General features: G+C 45.4%; 1 protein-coding gene across 1 annotated transcript in view; it reads left to right on the top strand.

The window, feature by feature from the left end:
• The window catches only part of LOC147639383 (aspartate carbamoyltransferase 1, chloroplastic-like), an 82,718-nt gene extending 69,119 nt beyond the window's left edge, over positions 1–13,599 (top strand). Inside the window, exon 4 of the mRNA XM_086790739.1 lies at positions 13,064–13,599. Coding sequence (XP_086646865.1) covers positions 13,064–13,171 — 108 coding nt within the window. The 3' untranslated portion in view covers positions 13,172–13,599. The remainder of the gene's footprint in view (positions 1–13,063) is intronic.
• The last annotated feature ends 3,504 nt before the right edge of the window (positions 13,600–17,103 follow it).

Here is a 17,103-nt window from a genome sequence, read left to right as displayed (position 1 = left end):
CAATGTGTTTCGTACGAGCATGAAACACAGGGTTCTTGGCGATGGCGATGCAACTCTGATTGTCACACCAAAGAAGAGTAGATCCGGCAGGAGGACACCCAAGCTCCTCCAATAATCTCCACAATCAAATCGCCTCACATGCATCATAACAAACCGGACGATACTCCGCTCTGTAGAGGAAAGTGCCATAGTAGGCTGCTTTTTACTGCTCCATGAAATGGCTCCAAACCCAAGTGAAAAAACACAACCAGTGGTCGAACGTCGAGTATTTGGATCTCCAGTCCAATCTGAATCAGACCATCCAAGAAGAGTGCATCCTTGGCCATAGAAGATGCCAAAGTCCTGAGTGCCACACAAGTACCGAAGAACCCTGAGAGCACACCGCCAATGCTGTTGACGGGGTTTGGATGAGAAAGAACTCAATAAGCTGACTGCGAAACACACGTCCAATCGGGAGTAGGTCAACCAAACCAAAAAAACCGACGAGAATCCGAAACTGTCATGAGCAATCCCTGGAGAAGCATCAAGAATAGAAAGCTTCTCACTAGTATCCATAGGAGAAGATATTGGTTTGCATCGAGTCATTTGAAGTCTGTCAAGAATCTCCGGTGTGTTCTTCTGCTGAGAGAAGAAAATGCCCTTTGGGGTCTGTCAAATCTCAAAGCCGAGAAAATAATGCAGAAGGCCAAGATCCGTCATCTCAAACTCTGTCTCCAAAGCATCCATGACTGAACGGATCCTCATAGAATAAGAACCTGTTAAGATGAGGTCATCAACATAGACCACAATGATAACAATCAATCCCCTCTCAAGGAGGATATAAAGGTTCGAATCTGCATGAGAACGGCGTAGGCCGAGCTTCTGAAAGAACTCATCAATCCTCTAGTACCAAGCCCGCGGAGCCTGCTTCAGACCATATAAAGCTTTCTTCAGCCGGTACACCTGATCTTGTTTGCCTGGAACAACAAATCCCGGCGGCGGCTGATCAACATAAACCTCCTCTGTAAGCTCTCCATTCAGGAAAGCCGACTTGATGTCCATCTGGAATATAGGCCATCTATGATGTCTTGCAAGAGCAAGAATGGTGCGAATGGTAGTCATCCGGGCCGTCGGAGCGAAGGTCTCATCGAAGTCGACTCCAGGGCGCTGAGCATAACTCTTGGCAACCAACCTCGCCTTGTGCTTGTCCAAGCTGCCATCAGTTCGGAACTTCGATTTGAAAATCCAACACACACCAATCACCTTACGCTGTAGTGGTCTAGGCACCAAAATCCAAGTGCCATTCCGTTCAATAGCATCCAGCTTTGCCTGCATAGCACGACGCCAAGGCTCGTGTGAAAGAGCCTCGTCCACAGAAGTGGGATGAGAAGGACCATGAATGATAGAGGACATAAGAGCATAGTTAACAAACATGTTGCCCTCATGAATTTGTTTCCTTGAAACTCTGGAAGATCGCTTGAGAGAACCGGGCGGAGGAGCAGAAGAAAGCTCACGTAACCCAGAATCACGAACTGTCTGAAAATACCATCTAGGCACAGATCTGCTCGAACTCGCTGGAGGAGGAGCAGAGTCATCATCATCTGATTGAGAATCCACAGCTGGAGGTGTAACAGAAGCAGAGGGAGGACGAGGAGGAGGAGGAGGAGGCGGAGGAAGAAGAAGCTCACCACCCCTCTCTGAAGATGTAGGAGTCTCGTCAAACACCACATCATGGCTCACATCAATTTTGCCGGCGTGTTGATCAAAAAGGCAATATGCCTTGGACACAGTGCTGTATCCGAGAAAATTCATCCGCTATGACTTCGAGTCCAACTTGGAGCGATGGTCCTTAGGCACATGTACATATGCCGAACAACCAAATACTCAAAAATGAACAACAGAGGGCTTCTCACCATGGAAAGCCTCATATGGAGTTTTATCTAGAAGAGCAGCAATAGGAGACCTTTTCTGAATGTAGACAGTAGTGGAAGCGGCCTCAGCCTAGAAACGTCGAGGTAATGAAGAATGCTCATAGCACCGGCCATCTCCATAATGGTCCTATTCTTCCTCTCTGCAACTCCATTCTATGGAGTATATGTTGTAGTAAGCTGTCTCCGAATGCCATGAGCCGTGCAATATTGTTGAAACTCCTGGGATGGAAACTCACCCCCTCTGTCAGTCCTGAGAGCCTTGACCGAGGAACCGGTCTCTTTTTCCACCTCAACTCTCCAACCACAAAAGTGCTGAAAAGCCTCATCCTTGGACTTCAGAAAGAAGACCCAAGTATATCTGGAGAAGTCATCCACCATCACGAGCATGCACAACGCCTTACTCAAAGATGCATTACTCATAGGACCACATAAGTCTGCATGAACAAGAGCAAGTGATGTTGAAGATCTGTGTGTCGCCTCCTTCGAAAAGGCGGCTCGGTGTTGCTTCCCTTATAAACAAGAGGAACAAACAGAAGATGGAGCCTTTATGGTCGGTAAACCCTCAACCAACCCATCCTTCGAAGCTCACTGTAGAAGCTGATAACTCAAATGGCCAAACCGAGCATGCCAAAGAGCAGAAGAAGAACCAAAAGAAAGCAAAGTGGTTAACTTGTACACAGACCACTATCTTGGACTCCTTGAGCCAAGATGCTTCCAGTCTCCTTATCATGAATGGTAATCTCATAGCGAGAGAAGATCACCTTCGCACCCTGAGCTGTAAGAGCACTCACTGACAAAAGGTTAAATGCCAAATCTGGAATGTACAAAACGTCAGAGAAGTACATCTTGTCCTCGGAGGAGCGGAAGAAGGGGATGGTGCCATGTCCATGCACTATCACGGAAGAAGAATCACCGAAAGTGATCTCGCCTATCCTGGCAGTGAAGTCCTCGAACCAATCTCGATGGGGTGTCATGTGAGCAATAGCACCGCTATCCACAATCCACGACCACGATTGAGAAGTCACAAGATCAAGTATACGACGAGTACCTGCTAATAGAAGAATACCATCATCCTTCTTGGTCTGAGACATCGTTGTCGAGGAAGAGTTCTTTGCTTCGTCATCCCGCTTCTTCTTGTGACATTGGGGTGATTTATGACTCTTCTTGCACAATAATAACACTCAATGTCGTTGTTTTTAGAAGATCTACTTGTCTTTGTCTTTATCCTTGTCGTTATCCTTGGAGTTCTTGTCAAAACCCCCTTTCCCTTTCTTCTGTAGATTCTTCCCTTTATCTCGTGCAGCCAAAGCTCCATAAGAACCACCAGAGGTGCCAGACCGCTCCTCAAAGGGAGACTCAATTTGCATAATGGAGGGGAGAACTTCCTCCCAAGTAACTGGAACAGGATGAGGAGAAGAAACAAGAGACTGCAAATAAGCATCAAACCTCTGTGGAAGCTTGGACAGAAGCCGAATAGCCATATCCTCTGTAGAGATATCCTTGCCACAAATAGCAAGCTGGTCCCGTAGATCTTTCATCTTCGAGATGAAAGTAGATAAAGATGGAAAGGCAGAAACTGACAAGTTCATAAGCTGCTTTTCCAACGCCAAAATCCAACCCGGAGACTTAATTTTGTAGAGATCTGCAAATGCCTTCCAAACTTTGTGTGCAGCATCTGTTGTACGCACATGAGAGAGAACAGAATCTTGACAATTCAACATCAAAAAGGAGAAAACACGACGATCATTCGCCTGCCAAATATCAATCTGTGCGTGAGTCACACCAGCAGAAGCGAGGGTGGGAGGGGTAACATTGGCAGGTGTAACAAGCCAAACCCAAGAGATCCACGCCACGTAGGGCTGATAGCTCAATCTCAGAAATATGCACAATCTCGGAAGGAGTGTCCACCACAGGTACCAAGGTTGCCACCAAAGCCAGAACCACCACAAGACCCCCTCTGCAAAGGGAATGTCCACTGGAGAGGAAAACGCAGCCAAAGAGGGGCTGTAGTCCTGAAAATACAGGCCGACTGGTTCCAGAATCCAAGTAGAGAAAAACGCTGATAAGAAAGTACCTTCGGGCTGTAAGCGATGAAGCCAAAGTGAAGGAAAAGCAATCAGCAGCAAACTGTCCATAAAACGCAGCATCCGGAGGGCTGCAAATCTGAGAAAAACGCAGAGGTGAAGGGGCTGTAGATAGGGCACAATCTGGGGCAGCAGAGAGAATCGCTGAACCGGGAGCGATGATACCATGAATGAGTGCACATAGCGGAAGCAAATAATCACTAGAGTGTGCTGAGCAGAGAGTGCAAGAGAGAGAGAGAGAGAGATATGGAGCAACTATGCTGAATATACTGAAATGATACAGTCCCAAGCAAGAGACAGAAAGTGTCTCATAAGTGAGGAAGCAAAAGAAAGACTAGGCAAGATGAAAAAGTGAGAGGCCAGCCCACCTATTTATAGGTAAGAGGGGCTGGCCGACTGGGTACAATGCAGCTGGCCGACTGGGAAGAATATTTCCAGCTTGGGAAAAATCCCAGAAAAATATACAAAAGAAGGGGTGGCCAGCCCACAATTAAGGGCCATGAAAAGGGACCAAAAGGGACACCAAATATGGGCAGAAACTGGGGATGAATGTGCTAACAGGCTGTTCCTAGGCTAGATCTTGCTCGTGGAAAATGCCCTTCAGTTGATCCTCAATACACCTCTTACTGCTCCTGATGTGGGCTTTGGGCTCTGCAGATCTGGTGTAGGATTCTTCTTGCACGGCGTCATCTGCACCCCATTGGCCTGTTTGTATGATCCAGTAGGGCTGGCCGGCTGTTCTAGGGCTGGTCGGTTGGCTGTCTTGCTGGTTGGCTAGCACACAAACCCAATAAAGTTGCAGTCACACCTGGCCACCTGTTCACACTAAGCGCTGTCGGGATTTAAAGTCTCATGTGTGTCCCCTCGTGTGTGTGAACCCCTGTTTATGTGTGTGAGACCTAAATAGTAGTGTGTGAACACACTCTTTTAAGCGGATAAGTTGAGTGTGCCATGTGACATTCACTTATTATTAGAGTGTGATATTTGTATGGGTCAAAAGAAATAAGGCTGCAAGCCTACAAAAGCATTGTACTTGGTGAGTGAACATCGCTTCTATCAATCTAATCATATCATTGAGTTATGCAATACTCTCTCTCTCTCTCTCTCTCTCTCTCTCTCTCTCTCTCTCTCCACATACACCATGGATCTCTTTGATCCAGCATAGATTAGTCTTGTACCTGTGTAAACCTTAAACCTACAATTGGTATCTGAGCATGTTTAGGGTTTCTCTGATTTTAGGGTTTCAGCCTGGCGCCCATCAGTGATGCTGCCGTCTCACTATCCGTCACATTCTGCTCCCACCTGGCTGCACCGTGTCAGCACCACATCTACAACTCTAGTGCCCACCTCCACCACTGTCGCCCCATGGCAGAGCTGCCTTTGCTGCCCTCGGCCAGCTGCCGACCTGCACTGCTAGCTTTGTATCTGCTCGCCGACCACGATGACCTGCAAGTGCTGCCCTTGATCGTCGCCAACGAGCTGCTGCCCACCGCCCTGCTGTGTCTGCTGCTGCTGGCAGCCGCTGCCGTACACCATTGTCCCGATGACCTGCTGCTGCTTTTGCTTGACCATCTACAGCTGCCTCCGTTGCTGCCCTCTTATGCTCCTGCTGCTGTACCTCCAGCGCCACTCAGCTCCGTCTCCTCCTTTGCCTCTGCCTCAGCTATAGCAGCACCCAAAAAATGCCATGGTAGGAGCACATGGGGTTTTTCAGAAATCAGATAGAAATAGTCACATTCGAGCTCCTGCAATCACAAAAAAGTATGATGGTAAGTGTGATCATTCATCAGTTAATCAATTTATTCATCAGTTTAATGCTCATTTTCCATTAGCTAGGATCACAAACCCACAAGATAGTCCACTTAGCAGCTCCCCATCTCACTGGTGAGGTAGTCACTTGTTGGTGGCAGCATTGGTCTAGTATTCATACAGACCAGGCCACTGGTGTCACAGCCTTTGACTGGGACATCTTTGTCCATGACCTGAAGACCAGATTTCTCCCGCCCCTGTACATGACCGGTGTGAAAGACCAGTTCTATGGACTCAGACAGAACGGATCCCCAGTGCTTCAGTTTTCCGGTAAGGCTATTACTTTAGCACAGCAGTTAGGGTTATCTGAGCAGGCTAAGATGAAGTAATTCATTGTGAATTGGACTCTAACATTCGGTTCACAGTTCGTAACTTTGAACCAAGTACATATGACCAGGCTTTGATTCTCGCTCAGAATGAAGAAATGAAGCTCAACGGGGGCAAGCCCAAGCAGTCATCTCCATCCAGTACCAAACCCCAGCAGCAGCAATCAACTGCACAGACAGGGAAAGATAACGCTTCTTCTAAAGATGCTAAGAAGGACGGCAGTAATAGCTCTAGTTCAGGGAGTAAGAAAGATAAAGAACCTAAGAAAACGCCTGATGAAAAGGCTAAAGCAGGCATTACTGGAGGTTATCTTCCTCCAAAGGAGCAAAGGAAGTACCAGTCAGAAAATAGATGTTTTTTCTGTCATATTATAGGGCATGGTAAGAAGGATTGCCACAAATGGCAAGCGGCAGAAGCCGCCAAAGCTCCTTCTGCCACAGTTGCCCCAGCCTCCCCAGCTCCTCTAGCCCCGCCTACTACCTCAAATGCAGTTCAACTTTTACCTTCTATGCATCCTATGCCATCCGTGGTATTTGATGCTAAGCAGGAGTGTGAGAGCAATGCTGCTCAGAAGAGTCTCATCTGAGCCTATGGCTCTGCCCAGGGCCGACAGTTTGTAGTCCTTTTCGATATGGGTAGTTCTGAAGACGCCATCTCTCCCCAGTTGGCTAATAAATTGAACTGCACATTAGTCCCATATTATCTGGATGTGGACGGGTTTACACCTAGTCTTCGCACCCACATTTCCCAGAAGGCACAACAATTTGCCTTTGAAATTCAGAAGGCCTCATTTCAACGAGATTTCATCGTCTCACCTTTGTTGGGGTGTGACATGATCTTAGGAATTCAGTGGTTCCGTCAGTATGAGCCTATTCCCGTTTGGGGGCAGGACACTTTTACTATTTGTAAAGGTTTTCCTGAGCCTGTCATGATTCGTGGGGATAGAAGCATTCTTGGCATCTCATTTATTTCGCATCTCCAGGCTTGACGAGCTATCCGCAAGGGAGCAGAAGGAGCACTCCTTTATGTTCGTGCTCTAACAGCCTCTCCCTCATTAGTAGCATCCGTTACATCTTCAGCCCCTCGGTTGGCAGACCTCCTATCCAGACATAAGGACATTATGCTTAGGGACGATCTCTCTCCCAGTCTTCCACGCTCTCGTCCTGAGGACCATCACATTGATTTGGTTCCTGGGGTAGATCCTCCTAGCAGGTTTCCCTATCGTCTTTCCAAGACTTTGGAGGGCGAGTTAGAAAAGCAGTTATGTGAGCTTCTCCGAGCCGGATTCATTCGGCCTTCTTCCTCCCCATTTGCGGCACCTATCCGATTTGTCCAAAAGAAGGACAAGTCTGCACGCCTTTGTGTAGACTATAGGGCATTAAACAAAGTCACTATCAAGAATAAGTTTCCTATGCCAAGGATAGAGTACATTTTGGAGCGTTTAGACGGTGCTAAGTTTTTCACTAAGGTCGACCTCAAGAGTGGTTACCATCAGGTCCGCATTTTTGAAGCTGACATTCCAAAAAACAACTTTTCGGACAGAGCGTGGTCACTACGAGTTTGTAGTCATGCCTTTTGGGCTTACAATGCACCCGCAACCTTCAATAAGATGATGTCTAGGATTTTCGCAGTCCACATTGGGAAGTGTGTTTTCATATTCCTTGATGACATACTAGTCTTATTAGCCACTGCGGAGGAGCATGAGAAAGATGTGGAGAAAGTCTTGCAACTTTTGCGAGATAATCAGCTCTACATAAACGCTAAAAAGTCTGTCTTTGGTGTTAAGGAAGTTCAGTATTTGGGCTACATCATCGGTTCCGATGGGATTAGACTGGATCCATCAAAGGTTCAAGAGATCTTAGATTGGGACATTCCTAAGATCCGCCCAAGAAATCCATTCATTCGTAGGTCTTTGTCAGGCCTATAGTACCCATGTACATTAGTTTTCCAACCTTGCAGCACCTCTTACGGCCTTGCTCAAGGGGGTGAATACTCGCAAGCAGAAAGTCTCAGTTATTATAGGCAAGGCGCTTGATGCATTCCGTGCACTCCAGAAAGCTCCCTTAGAAGCACCTGTATTAAAGTTAGCATCATGGGACGAACCTTTCGAGGTCATCACCGATGCCAGCAATGTAGCCATAGGTGCAGTCCTCCAGCAGGGCAATAGACCCGTGGCATATTACAGTAGAAAGTTGGCTGTTGCCGAAAAGAATTATTCGGTATATGACAAAGAGCTTTTGGGTGTGATCACAATGCTCCAGCATTGGAAGCCTTTTCTTTATGGACAGGCTTTCACAGTGAAAACAGACCACCAAGCACTTAAGTGGCTTCAGACTGTGCCAAGTGCCCAGTGGAGTGATCGATAGGCCAGGTTGAGTCAAATCTTCCAATAGTTTGGAGGTATGATTGAATACATTCCTGGTAAGCATAACCCAGTAGGAGATGCTCTTAGTCGAAAGTCCAGCATCCAGGCAGTCGAAGAATCTACCATTCTCGAAATCATGGGAAAGGACTTAGATAGTATGAAAGACCAATATGCCGACTCCCTTGAGTTTGGTACTCAGTACAGTTTGGCCCTCGATTTTGAGCCTGGCCACTATTCAGTACAAAACGGGTTGTTCTACAAGAACTGTCTCTGTGTTACTCGGGAAAAGCGTTCCGCTCTTCTCCACGATGCCCATGACTCCCTAGTTGGAGGACACATGTACAAGCCTGTAAGATTTGTCAAAAAGTCAAGGTTCCCCATACAAAGAAGGCAGGTTTACTTGAACCTTTGCCTATCCCCGACGGACCTTTCATTGACATATCTATGGACTTTGTAGGGCCTCTACCAGCATCCACCGGATCTCGTAACACTCAGTGTTTTACCATTGTGGATCGCTTTAGTAAATTCTGCATGCTCATCCCATGCAAGCATACGGCCACAGACGAGAACGTAGCCCGTCTGTTTCTCAAGCATTGGTATCCAGTTTGTGGTTTGCCTAGCACCATAACATCAGATAGAGATTCCAAGTTTACCTCGCGTTTCTGGAGGGCATTATTTGAAAACTTCTGAACTAAGTTGCAGTTGTCTAGTGCATTCCATCCGTAGACAGATGGCCAAATAGAAATTTATAACCAGTTGGCCTTTGATGTTCTCAAGTCATACTATCATGCCCAGCAGTCCAAATGGGAACATTATCTTCCATTGGTCCAAGCTATCTTGAACGACACTCATTCATCCAGTGTCGGATGGACTCCATATGAAGCAGCCTTTGGTCGCCGTTTTTCTTCTCTTTTGACGAGAATGGTGTCTCCATCTTTAGAGGCTAATAAAACCACGAAAGCATTTTCTGAGATCATTGAGTCGGTCAAGGACCGCTTGACCAAAGCTCAGGAAGCATATAGCAGACAGGCAAATAAGTCTAGATGAGATGTCCACTTCAAGGAAGGGGATTGGGTCTATTTGCGTATCATGAAACAGAGATTGAAACAAGTGGGCAAACGTTGTCCCAAGCTTTCATTCCGTAGTTTTGGCCCTTTTCCAATAATTAAGAAGTTACGTGATGTCTCCATGAAGTTAAAGTTGCCTACTAGTTGGACAATTCATGATGTTTTCCATGTTTCTTGGCTAAAACCATATGTTGGTCCAGACGTGTTTGATGTTTCAAATGAACAGCACCCAGACGTGGTAGACAAAGCAAAAGTTATTGAGCCCGAGGAGATCCTTCTTCATCGATGGAAGCATGGTTCCGGTTGACGGATACGTCAGTTCTATACGAAATTCCGAGATCGAGGCACCCATGAAGTCGTATGGCTAGACGAGGAGTTCTTCCAGGAGTACCAGTTGTTGGCTTGGAAGCCATGAACCTGCCGCCAAGCTAAGCAGGAGGGAATGTCACATGCACTCTGCACTCAGTGCATGGTGACAAACCGGCTCATCATCAGCAGTGCAACAGTTGTACAGTATTAGAACCCAGTAGGATGATATTTGTCGTACGCCGTGACCCCATTGTACATCCTCAGTCCAGGATAAGTTAGGCACAAGCAACGTAGGTCATTCCTCAACCTTAGCGGGTCAGTCAGTCAGTCAAGTGCCTTAACCCACTTGGAGGGAATCATTCATGCATGTAGAGTCAGTAGAAGCCATAGGGTTTGCATTAGAAAGCACTCTGCATCTTGCAGAATATGCATTCATATGCCTGTGCATCATTTAGAACATCCCAGAAGCCTTAGGGAATTTACTAGGATTTATTTGGTATTTTTTTCATATTTTCTTGTATTTATTTAGCATTTATTGTCATTTATAAATATAAACTTTATTAAATAAATGACCAGCCAACTTGACCAGCCTCTCCTTGAGGGTCCTGCCGCGACATAGTTGCCCAGGGGAGGACGGACTGACGCCGGCCTTTTTTATGCGCTATTGGGACCTTTTGGGGCCAGGCCTCCGCAGGGGCTTTCAGCATGTTTTGGACACTGGGGTGATGCCGCAGAGCTTTTCAGAGGGCTTGATCTATCTTATCCCCAAGGGGGAGGGCGTATCGGATGACATTCGGCATTGGAGGCCTATTACGATCCTCAATACTGTCTACAAGGTCTTAGCAAAGGCCTTGAGTTTGAGGATCCAGCCCTTCCTGGGGGAGTTGATTCATGCTACTCAGACAGGATTTGTCAAGGAGCGCAGTATCCTTGACAACATCTTTACCTTCTGGGAGGCGACGGCCCGAGCTAGGTTTCTTGGCGAGGACTTGGTCGTGATGCTTCTCGATTTTGAGAAGGCATACGATAGAGTTGATTGGGGATTCTTAGAGGGCACTATGCTACGCCTGGGCTTTGAGCCAGGATGGATCAGAGGGGTGGCAGCTTTGTATTCCACAGCTCGCAGCCAGGTGCTGATTGCAGGAGGTCGGGGGCCGAGTTTTGAGCTGACCAGATCAGTCCGTCAGGGGTGTCCTCTCGCTCCTTTCCTTTTTCTCTTCTTTGCGGAGGCTATGAGTATGTATTTGACGGCAGAGGAGGTTGGTTTGAGAGGACTCCAGCTCCCAGTCCGGGGGGAGGATTTGCTTGATGCTGAGTTTGCAGACGACACGGGCTTATTTTTGCATGGCCAAGAGGCCAATCTTATTCGGGCAGAGCAGTCGCTCCAGGTTTTTAGTGCAGCTTCGGGAGCATTGATCAATTGGCGCAAGACAGTGGCCTTTTGGATCAGTAGTGCTCCCACTCCGGCATGGAGCCCGGACCCCGGTTTTAGATGGATTCCTCCAGGCACAGCAGTGCGGTATTTGGGATGCCAGATTGGCCTCGATTTGTCACCTGAGCAGCAGATTGCCCCGCTTCTTCTGAGCATTCGGAAGAAGCTATTGTATTGGAGTACAGCTCGACTATCCTTGGCTGGGAGGGTGGTGGTGGCAAATCAGGTGCTGTTAGCGACTATGTGGTACATTACGTCTTGCTGGATTTTCTCGAGCTCTTGCATCAGCCAGGTACAGAGGCTCATCAGGAACTTTCTGTGGTCTGGGCGGGACGGTCAGCCAGCTCGCGCAAAGGTTGCATGGGCAGTTATTACACTTCCGCTGGCTCAGGGCGGTTTGGGCATTATAGATCCAGTTGATCAGAGTAGAGCCTTATTGGGGAAGCTTATTGTTCGGGGGTTGCTTCCAGGCGCTGAGCCTTGGAAAGAGCTCCTCTTGCAGCGACTGCAGGCCCGGGCGCCTCCTGCAGGGGGTACTTGGGCACCAGAGATTCGTTGGATCTTCATAGAGATGAGGAGGACAGGCCTCAGTAGAGGATGGGAGGACAGATTTGCTTTGAGTATCCTGAGAGCTTGGGAGCTGCTGAGACCGGGGCTCTCTCAGCGGCCTCCTTCTTGTGTTGAGGAGCGGGCCAGGCAGCCGCTCATCTGGAGCCCAGCGGTTCGTACAGAGCAGGGTCATATGCTGGGTTCTCGGCCTCGTCTAGCCTGGGGACCTTTAGCGGCAGGCCCAGCTCGTAGTTTTGGAGACTGGCAGGCTTTCTGCAGTCTACCAGAGGAGACCCAGTTGGAGAGGCTGAGTCACTTCAGAGGGGGGTTGATTATGAGGGATGATATTCAGGAGGCACTTACAGAGGAGTGGTTCACACCTCTCGAGCCAGTGGCCCCACGGTGGATGGGAGCCTTTACACAGTTGGAGATCCTGATTGCTGTCAGAGCTAGCACTGAGGATGGCAGATGCCTCTATTATGAGATTCAGGATGAGGGCAGACTCCAGAGAGTGGAGGTGGAGTCGCCTTTGGTTGCAGAGTGCACCTTTCAGAGGATTCGGGTAGTGGCTGCCGCTTCTCGGAAGTGGCATATTGACCCCGACCTTGATGACGTGCTCCCGGATTGGCGCATATGGGCATATGCAGCGCGCCCCTTGGCCCGGCTACAGTGGGACCCCGGAGAGTACGAGTGGCATGATCCTTATGCATCCCTTGAGGCCACAGAGATCACATTTTTCCAGTATACTGTTCGGCTGGGACGGCATATTTTGACGGCGAGGAGGACGGTTTCTCCAGCGGCAGCGGGGCATTGGCGATTGCAGGGACTATCACAGGAGTTCCTGGAGGATTTCTGGGCTCGGCTCTGGGCTAGTCGACAGGCCCGCAGGATCTCGGCTTTTCAGTGGCTGGTCGCCCACAGGGGCTCAGCAGTTGGCACTTGGCTTGTTTACAGCGGTCTTCCGGCGGCCTGCGTCCGATGCAGCCACCCTATGGAGACACAGAGACATTGCCTTTGGGACTGCCCTCAGGCACAGGTGATCCTCTCCCACGGCTTGATGAGGTAAAATTGAAGGCCATAGATGTATGATCATTGTGAACTTCACATGCATGCGTTTTTGCTTGTTCACTCACATGGCGTCACTTGCACATGCTCATGCATGCACGTATAGAGAGACACAGATGGGAAAACTTAATAACGATATTGTGCAGATTACTGCTGAAGTTGATGCAGACCCTCGGGCAGCATACTTCCGTCAAGCCAAGAATGGTCTCTACATTAGAATGGCTCTTCTTAAACTGCTACTTCTAGGCTGGTGACTTGTTGGTGCTTATATTTTCTTCTACAGATTTTGTTCAATGGCTAGGTTGCATAGAGTAAACAAACCTTGTGGTATCCTTCATCATAGACTTCTTCCTGTTATTCCTGTGGGCACATGCTAGAAACTTACATTTCTGTTTTTCCTGTGGGCACCTGGTAGAAACTTACAACTACCGTTTTTCTTTTGGAGACATGGTAGAAACTTACTATTATGTTTTTTTTTTAAAATGTCTTCCCACATAAACCGGTGCTGGGTGCATCTGTGTGCATGCATGAGTGCAAATGTATTGGTGGTGACCCTGGACAGGAATCAAATTACTGAGACACCTATGACATCCAATTATTGTCGTTTTAAAGGCATCATACGAAGACGTGTCTCGGAATTTCGATCAATAATTCACTGGACAAGGGATCCCGGCTTACGTCAGGCGTGGGCCCCCCCAATAAAAGGACATTCCCTGTTTAAGAGTTGGAGCATACCAACTTTGGGAGCTAAGATTGTTGACGTTGGAGGAAGGTTCACCTTCGAAATAATTGCAATCCTTGAGAGCAAGGCGTCGGTTCTTCTCGATAGAATCGTAACAACCCAAGGTGACTTCTTGTTCTCCCTATTGTGGGCGAGGAGGGGTTTCAAGGACAGACTCAAGGTATACTTAGTGTCGTATGTATTCAAGGTATTTATTTATAATACGAGGACGTGCTCAAACTGTCCTCGTTCTTTGCCATGCTATTTCCACTGCTTGCATTTCCCTTCCCAGATCTCCACTTTAGGCAGAATTACATACCCTAACATGGCTTGCGTACTTATGCATTCGCACTAACTATGCTCCTTTTTTCAAGGCAGCACAACACTTAATAGCCATCCATTTTTTTCAATAATCACAGTAGTTAAATATTGCAATGGAGTTTTATCCTGTGCAGTAAAGACTGCTGCTATTAGTTTATTAATATCTGCATTTTGCAAGCAAATATGAGAAGCCTTCTCTGGTTGAAGCTCACCTTGAGCAGAAACTTGAGAAATAGTAGATGCAATCTTCTTAGACTTCTAGGTTTATAAGGAGGAACGTGATAATGCACTCCTTACTTTCATTGATAAATGGATATAATTGATATGGATCACTTTTAAAATGAAAAGACTTCATTTGATATCATATCACAAATTAAGTTGAGATTGCACTCCTTACCTTCTTTGATACATGACTTTTAAAACAATGACTTTTTTTGATATCATATCACAAATTATGTTGAGGCTGAAAAGTTAAAAATACTTTATCATAATCAAATTGAAAAATAATTAGTCTAAGTTAACCATCTCAATAGAGGATTATAAGTGAAAAATGGAAATTGATAATTTGATTTAGAGTGGATCTCCAAAGTGAAACGATTTCCAAAGGTTGTAAAACCTTTGTTTTGCCAAAATTAAACAGCTTCTTAGCCACGCCTCTTGCTTTGCTGGGATTTTCTCTCGTTGCTTCTCTTGGATCTCTTTGCGCTTCACAACACAATACCAATTGTAAAATGATTTCATATGCTCTAGGGTTAAAAGCCTACGTTAATGTATTAAGGTTTCAGGTTCCAGTTTTCTAGTGTGCGGGAATGTGTTGAGGGCAATTTCCTAGCATGATTTATATTACACATGTGCCCAAGATAATAAGAGGATTATTTTGCTAATCCTAAGGTGATTTATATTACACGTGTGCCAAGCTAATAACACTATTACAAACACTATAATTGGATGACCCATTAGCAACAAATATAAGTAGCGACCTGTAGTTCATTTCGAAATTGAACATCAAATGGGTTACTATCGGCTAGCTACTATTTTTAAGGCCTTTTTTTCCTTCTTCTTATTTAGTATATGCCCAAGAAATTAAATATCATATGCAATCCCTTCGTCCCAACAACTCCTTGTCTGCGTGCAACAATCATCGTTCAATTCAACATGATCTATATAGATTAGATGGATTGCAGTTCATTATTCAAGCGGATCATCGTCCTTTTCAAACAATATAGTTGGTTGTATAGGGCTAGTAGATATGCGCTTTCTCTTCATAGGTTTTGCCATGTAGCCTGTTATACAATTAGAAAAATCCAAGTAAAGCATAAACCATGCATAGAGTGCTTGCTTAATATACAAATGAGTTAATGCAAAGCTCCTACACATAATGCATTAATATATTAGCTCTTATACTTAATGCATATAAGAGGTTATGCTTAAGAGATTATGGTTAAACTTAATGTACAAAAACTAATGTATTATGCATAAAATCTCGCATGCTTATACTTAATGCAAAAAAAGCTAATGCATTATGCATAAGACCGTTGTGTTAGCTCTTATGCGTATGCATTAAGCATAAGAACTTAAGCAAAATGTATAAGAGTTAATGTATAAGTATCTAATGCATTATGCATATAAGAGCTTGATATTAGGAGCTTTGGGTGCATGATTGGCGAAAGTTTAAGTATATGTGAACACTTATGGCCTTGTATAAGTTAGTTTCTCTCATAGTGCAACACATTGTCCCATCGTGCTCGCCCCCATTGTGTAATTGAGACTTGGTCTTGCTTCTATACTCTATCCTTATGCTTCTGTAGCTACCATAGGTGTGAGAAAGTAGTGTGCGGCTACTTACTGGATAATAACCAAGCTGGCTTGGCGATGGTTGGGAGGAGTATGACCTATAGAACATAATCTAGGAAATTCTTAGAACTTTATTTTGTAATGGCATGTGAGTATGCTTCTATAAAGATTTCAAACAACAAGACATTCAAATGAAGATTGCTCAATGTGATGCAAAAATAGGATCATAAATAGAAACTAAAGTGCTCTTTAACCATTCATATCAAGTGTATCCAAATTGAAGTTCTTGAATATGTGATTAGATCTAAGTTATATATGTGATTAAGAGGAGCTTAATTAAGACATGGGATTAAGATGATAGGAATATGCATTATATTTCAATCAATATGAGTATGCATTATATGAATATTATATTTCAATCACACCTAGATGCACCCGCTAATACATCATAACATTCTCAAAACTTATTAAAGAGTTAGTCCTCATGATCATGTCTTAATATTACTTTTTTGTCATGTGAGAAGGTAAGAATTAGCTTTGTGACATTCAATGACATAAATGATACACCATAAGCCATCAATTAAGATCACACAAAACATTTTGAGTACATTTTATGTTAAAGTTTCAATTACAACATCCTCCTAGCTCCCATTGTTTTCCTTCTCTCTCTCTCTCTCTCTCTCTCTCTCTCTCTCTCAAGATTCAAGTGAATAGTACATTGAGAAATTTGTAATTGCTATCTAACATTGTCTTGCACCCATCTGATCCAAAATGATTCCTATCCATGTTATTGATATTCTGCCTTCAGGTCCATGCATGCCATCAGTCAATCCTCATAGTGCACAGAGTATTTGCAATCTTGTAACACTAGAACCTTAGACTAAGTCCTTTATCTAATAATCCACTAAGGATTACTGTGATCTTACACCATAAGGTATGGATGTGGATAACCTAAATTAACACCCTCTCTTGATCTACACACATATCATGCAACTAGTGTGTCGATTAGAGAACACAAACACACATAATGTAAAATAAAAATTTCGACCATTGGCTAAAAAGATATCCACCACGAAGGATTACAAAGTAAAGGTAACACTAAGTCCAAATAGAATGATTACAAACTAAAGGTATCCACAAAGGAAATTTAGCACAAGTTGATGTAGAATGTTATCACAATAGACCATCAAGGATAAAGAGGCCCCTTCTACTATACCACCCACAAGTCTTCTTCATAATAACTAAGAAGCTCCACAAAGTACCACCAAGAGTGATGGACCACCAACAAGAGGTTATCTCCAAAGATGAATGCCACCAAGGAGCACCATAGAAGATGGAAATGTGTGGTGA

This window comes from Cibotium barometz, chromosome 4, assembly GCF_041138505.1.
Source record: "Cibotium barometz isolate CiBa-2024 chromosome 4, ASM4113850v1, whole genome shotgun sequence".
NCBI classification, from domain to species: domain Eukaryota; kingdom Viridiplantae; phylum Streptophyta; class Polypodiopsida; order Cyatheales; family Cibotiaceae; genus Cibotium; species Cibotium barometz.
The sequence above is the reverse complement of the archived record's forward strand: the minus strand, read 5'-3'. Positions and strand labels throughout refer to the sequence as shown.